General features: G+C 52.4%; 1 protein-coding gene across 1 annotated transcript; it reads right to left on the reverse strand.

The window, feature by feature from the left end:
• Window positions 1-2050: 2050 nt before the first annotated feature.
• CXCR3 (C-X-C motif chemokine receptor 3) lies at window positions 2051-3733 on the reverse strand (the record flags this gene model as incomplete). Its single annotated transcript, XM_081081642.1, has 1 exon — window positions 2051-3733. One exon carries the CDS (start codon window positions 3731-3733, stop codon window positions 2492-2494), a length of 1242 nt encoding a protein of 413 aa, XP_080937768.1. The 3' UTR covers window positions 2051-2491.
• Window positions 3734-6189: the final 2456 nt, after the last annotated feature.

Here is a 6189-nt window from a genome sequence, read left to right on the forward strand (position 1 = left end):
GGTTTTTCTCTGATTCTTGTGACTGCTCACAAGTATGTCAGCAGCCTCCCCACATCTGGGAGCTATCTGGGATGTAGATGGAACCAATGTTGTATTTGTTCCAGATTGCTGCTATAACAAATTACCACAAGCTTAGTGACATTGTTATCTCACCACTCTGTATGTCAGAAGTGTGGCATAGACCTCACTGAACTGTAATTCAGGTGTGGGCTGGGCTGCATTTCTTTCCCGAGGCTCTGGGAACCATTTCCTTGTCTTTTTCCAGCTTCTGGAGGCTGTTGCAATCCCGACTTTAAGTCTTCCTCTGACTTTAAGTCTTTAAAGCTGGCAATGTCCACTTTTCTGACTCCCCTTTTGCCTCCCTCTTTCACTTTTAAGGACCCAGGTGATGACAGTGGCCCCAACTGGATAATCCAGGAGAAGCTTATTTTAAGGCCAACTGATTAACAGCCTCAGTTCCCTTTGCCACGTAAGGTAACATATTCCAAAATTTTGGGGATTGGAGCGTGGCCATCTCTGGGGACTCATTATTCAGCCCGCCACACACATCTTTACTAGTCTGGTGTCACTGTTCCTGTTTAGAGGCTGCATGTGCTCTGTCCATTCCCCTCCTTTCTGCATTCGGCAGGTAGTGTTCTTTCCGTGGCCATAGACGGAAGCCTAGCCACCGGTCTAGATGGGATTGGGTGTGTACAAAGCATGGCATGAGCTTCCCCAGCTGTATCTTTCAGTCCCTTCTCTCCAGTTCCACCTCCAGCCATATCTGTGGTCTCAGTAAAGGCCCTGCTGTCCTGTGAAACTGGATCGTGACACACTGGGGGTTTAGGGGGAGCTGACTGGTGGTTCTGCCCCTACAAAGGGAGGGTTCTGGCCTCTCCCTTAACTCAGTAACCCCATCAGCCGCCATTTTGGGGAGCCCTGGTCATTTCTCCCATTCACTTCCGCCCTAGCTATAGCCATGAGACAAAGTTCCTCACAGCCCACCCATGCCTCCAGATGGCCTTTGTGCTAATGTCTGTCAGCTAATCATCTGATTGCATTGCTTGTCTTCCATCCCACTGCCATTTCCCAAGGAAAAGCATGGCTCACCTAACTAACCATTTTTTTTTTTTTAGTATATGTGCTGCCGAAGCGAGCACTCACCTGACTAACCATGACAGCCTTCTCCATTGGTCTCTAGAATACCATCACCTGACCCCAAACTAACTTGGTCTTATTTTCAACCCTTCTCCTACCTGAATCCTTAACTTTAGCCAGATGAGACCACTTATAATTCCTTCAATAAGCACTGCTGTTTTTAGCCTCCCCAGCTTTCCTTCTGCCCTCCCTTCCTGGAAATGCCCTTTTTCCTTCTTGTCCTGGGAAATACTACTTGCCCTTTAAGGTCTGCTCATTTCTGTCTTCATGAAGCCGTCCCAAATGGCTCCAGCCACAGCGCTTTGAGCCCAAGGTTCACTGTGTGTGCCACACGTTTGCCTCATGGCATAGACTGCTTGGTATTGTTACTTCTCATCACATCTTCCCTGCTGGCCTAAGCTTCTGGAGTGCAGGACTATGTCTTATTTATGTCTGAAGGCTCTTTCCCCAAAGTATACCTATACAGTGTCCAGCCAGCCAGTCAACTGCTTATCCTGCACCCATGTACCTAGGCCAGCCATGGGCAAACTACGGCCCGCGGGCCGGATCCGGCCCATTTGAAATGAATAAAACTATTGAAAAAAAGACCGTACCCTTTTATGTAATGATGTTTACTTTGAATTTATATTAGTTCACACAAACACTCCATCCATGCTTTTGTTCCGGCCCTCCGGTCCAGTTTAAGAACCCATTGTGGCCCTCGAGTCAAAAAGTTTGCCCACCCCTGACCTAGGCGCTTCCTTGCAAGTGACAGGAGTGCCCAGGAGGACAGAGAGGAGGCCAGACATAAATATGAACAGGCAGCATTGGTTGGCCCAATTCCAGGGACAGGCAAGGAGAAGCAGAAAGCGCATCCCAGAGCCTGGGCAGGACAGGCTGGAATAAGGCACTACTAGCACACCTTGGTCCTCATTATCTTGTTTATTGAAAAGTTTTAAGCAGAATTTTAGACATAAAAATGAGCAAATAGAGAGGGGTTGGGGACCATAGCCAGTCATTGCTGCGCTGGAGGCCTGGGCTAAGACCCCACAGAGACAGCTTCCACCATGCTTGCTTGCTTCATGCTCTTTGCACATGGGGAAGGCCAAAGTCTAGTTACTGAATTAAGAGGGTGGTGGGGTTCCATGCAGCCAAAGAAAGAAGGGCCTGAAAGCAGCCAACTCTGAATCGGCAGGATAGGGCTTTGTAACTAAGGAGAGCAGTGGCGAAGTCCCAAGAGCCAGGAGGAGGGCTCCCAGGAAATCCCAGGAGTGTGCATCTGGGGAGCCAGGACCAGGGGAGAGGGAGGGAGAAAGGAACCTGGAATGAGCGGGGAGTCAGGCTGCGTGGCAAAAGGGTAACCTTCAGCCCAGCCTCATAAGCCCGAATAGGAGGCCTCTGTGGTCTCAGACCAGGATGAATCCCGGCGGGAAGATGGCAGCTGCCGCTGGTGCCCACTCTGGCCAGGGCAGCCCAGGCGCAGAAGTAGCGTCCACATCCGCTCTCGGAACTTGACACCCACGAAGGCATAGAGCAGCGGGTTGAGGCAGCAGTGCATATAGCCCAGGCCTGAGGTGACAGACTTGGCCACGTCCACATGGCTTTCTCGGTCGCAGTTGCGGGCCAAAGCCCCCATGTCCATGAGGATGTCCACCATCACCACCAGGTGGTAGGGGGTCCAGCAGAGAGCAAAGGCCACTACTACCACTACCACCAGCCGCATGGCTCGCAGTCGCCGCTGGCCCCTGGAGACCAGCAGCACAGCTAGGATGCGGGCATAGCAGTAGGCCATGACCATCAGGGGCAGCAGGAAGCCAGCCACCAGCTGCAGTAGGCGCAGTGCCGTGCGGCCCACCTGTGGGAAGTTGTACTGGCAGTGGGTGGCATTGAGGCGTGCGTCACGGTGGGCTGACAGGAAAATGAAGTCAGGGAGGGCAAAGAATAGACATTGCCCCCAGACAGCTACACAAGTGAGGGTCACACGAGCCGGGGGCCCCCGGCGGTAGAGCTGAGTGGCATGCACTATGCTCAGGTACCGATCAAAGCTGATGCAGGCCAGCAGGAGGGCCCCTGCATAGAAATTGATGTTGAAGAGGGCACCTGCCACTTTGCAGAGCCCAGAGCCGAAAACCCACTGGATCGCAGCGTCCACTGCCCAGAGGGGGAGGGTTAGCACCAGCAGGGCATCAGCCACAGCCAGGTGAAGCAGGAAGGTGTCAGTGCTACTCAGGGCTGCTCGTTGGCTTAGCAGCACTGCCACCACAGCGCCATTGCCCAGCAGCCCCAGCACAAAGAGGAGGCCATAGAGGGCTGGCAGGAAGGCCTGGTCAAAGTTCAGGCTGACGTCTTGTGGGCAGGGTGGGGAATCACAGCAGAAATCGCTCTCGTTTTCTCCTCCATAGTCAAAGGAAGAGCTATAGTTTTCCAGGAGATAGGCAGGGTCAGAGCCTAGAAGCTCTAGGCGTTCACTGATCTGTGGAGGGAGGGAGGAGAGGAAGGAACAGACCCTGTAAACAAACTCCTTCAGAGATGTAGTCTGAGGAGCCTTTCTGGGAGCCGTAAGGCAGGCCTTGAGGCTGGCGTTGAGGCCTGGGCCACACCCTGTAATTGTCCCCATCTTTCTTCCAAGACCACACCTCCTAAATTGCACCTGCCCAGCCTTGGTGCTGATATGTAATTTTCTTTCTCAAAGGCTAATTCTCACTCACCCTTCAGGGCCATCCCTTCAGCCCAGGGATTATGGGCTGGAGGAAATTTCCCCTGTGCCAAGAGCCCTCCCTGCCCCTCTCCCCTCTCTCCTTTCTCGTCCTTCAAGGCTTGCTGTTCTCAGTGTCCTGGCCACATGTAATTCTACCACCTTCCTCCCCAGGCACCACCTCACCATCCCTTATCCCTTCTCTTCACTCCTCAGCCCTTGTCTGGGGACCCCAACTTCCTGCTCCCCATGGGACCACTCTACAAATCACCGTGCCCCCTATGCATGCTTTCTGCCATTCTTTTCCTCCCTTACACCAAGGACTGCCACCCACTGGGGGCTCCTCCACCAAGCTTTAGCAGAAATACTTCTTCCAGCCTTCTCCCATGAAACACTACAGAGCTGCAGGCCTCCCCAGTGCCAATTCAGTCCAGCACAGAAGAGCCAAAGTCCCAAGTCAGAGCTGAAGGGAGCCTTGCAAGCTCTCGGGGGTGAGCCCCTACCTCCTGCATTTTGCAGATGAGGCACTAGCCAGAGAGGGGAAGTGACTTGCTGGTGGTCATTCACACTAATCAATGGCCAAGGTGGGTTCTCAATTCCCTGTCCAGTGACCCTTCTACATAACCCCTGCATTCTCTACCTACTCACCCAACCCTCTGGTGGTCTGGCTCATGGGCCAGCCCTGCCGATCCCCTAGTGTCCTGGGCTTTCCACTCAAGAGAGTGGTCTGGCCTGGCTGGGCAGCAGCACTTACCTCAGGGAGCATGGCTGGGTTGGTGCTCCGGCTGCCTGGCGTGTGCTGCCTGCCCTTCTGCTTTGGTGCTTGTGGTTGCGAACCTGCACTGTACAGAGGAAGTAAGGGTTTCATGTGGTTCTTGACAGCTGCCTCTTCCATAGGGTTATCTACACCAGACCTCCCTACACCCAGTGGCATTCTCCTGGCCAGGGAAGCTGCTCTGGAGGATCTGCCACAAGCCTGGGGCCAGAATGGCTGAGTCCTAGGGAAGGGTAGAGGCAGGTCCTCCGAGGGGAGAGGCCTGAAGGAGAAGCAGAGCAGGTGGGGAGTGAAATCCTGCCTGCCACCAGGGAAAGAACTGCTTCTCTTGTGCTCATTTGTTCTGGGCGGGAGTCAACTTTTGCCAGATTGTAGACTGGCTCGATAAACATGTTGTCTATAAAAGGAGATTAAACCTCTTTTAAAAATCAAAATATTTAAAAGTAATTGACTACACTAAATCTAATCCTTTACTATTGCCCCTGCATGCTAATCAATGGGGGCAAGGAAAGGGAATTGCTATGTGCCAGATGTTGCTTTAGGTGCTTTCTCTGTCACCGCCTCATTCCAACCACACAACTCCCTCGTCAGGTAGGGGTTATCCTTATGACTAACCCAGAAAGGAGAAAGGTCTTCAGCAGACACAGCAAGTAAGGGTGGGTGCTAAAGCTGGACCCATGGCTGTCTGACTCTCCTTTTTGCCACTTATCACACCGCCTTCAGTTTTTATAAATAGAGAAACTATGACATATTAATGCCGTTAAAACCAAGTGACCTAGAGTTCTATATTTTAATGTGGGTGCATCTGGAAAAGACAATGGTCATGTGGTGGAAGCGGCAAGTTACAGAATATGTGTATAGTTTGCCACCACTTACGTAAATTCTAAAAACCACACACAAAAAAAGCACTGTATTGCTCTGGATACAGCTATTTGTTGTCGAGTTTGAAAGAGGGACTGGAGATGCCACAAATTCGTGAGAGCAGTTGCTCCTGGGGCAAGCAGAAGGGGAATAGAGTTGGGGAAGAGTACCTGGGGATCTCCTGATTTTAAGGAAAATCTGTAAACAGCGTTTGTGGAGCCAATCAGTCCTTTTTGGCTGCCCACTGTGGGGAGTTCCACTCCCACCCTGCCCTCAGCTCTCTCCTGCCCTCTGCTCCCCTCCCTGTCACCTTGTTCTCATTAGCAGCTGGCAAAGGTGGCCATTAACTTGCCTTTCCCAAGCAGTTTCCGCTTTTCCTCTCTCCCCCCAGATGAAAGAGAGACATAGGCAATGCTAGTCCATGGTCTTGGGGTCCAGTGTTTAGCCAGAGCACTTCACAAGAGCCTCTAGCCCAGGGCCTGGGATTCAGTTCACACTAACTGACAATATGCACACTTGATAAGCCCAAAGGCCCTTCCCGGCCTCCTGTGGACAGAAGACATGACTATCCCTGCTCTAAGCAGCTTGTCACCTGCAAGCTCCAGGCCAGAAGGAACTGAGGGCCTGGAGGAGGTCAGGAGCAGTGTGAGTGGAGGGGACTGGGAGGATTCCAGAAGCCATGGAAATAGGATGGACTTGGCAAGGAACTGCCTGCCAGGTGAGGAACAGAAGTGGGAGCCAG

Source organism: Myotis nattereri, assembly GCF_964212035.1.
Source record: "Myotis nattereri genome assembly, chromosome: X".
NCBI lineage: Eukaryota > Metazoa > Chordata > Mammalia > Chiroptera > Vespertilionidae > Myotis > Myotis nattereri.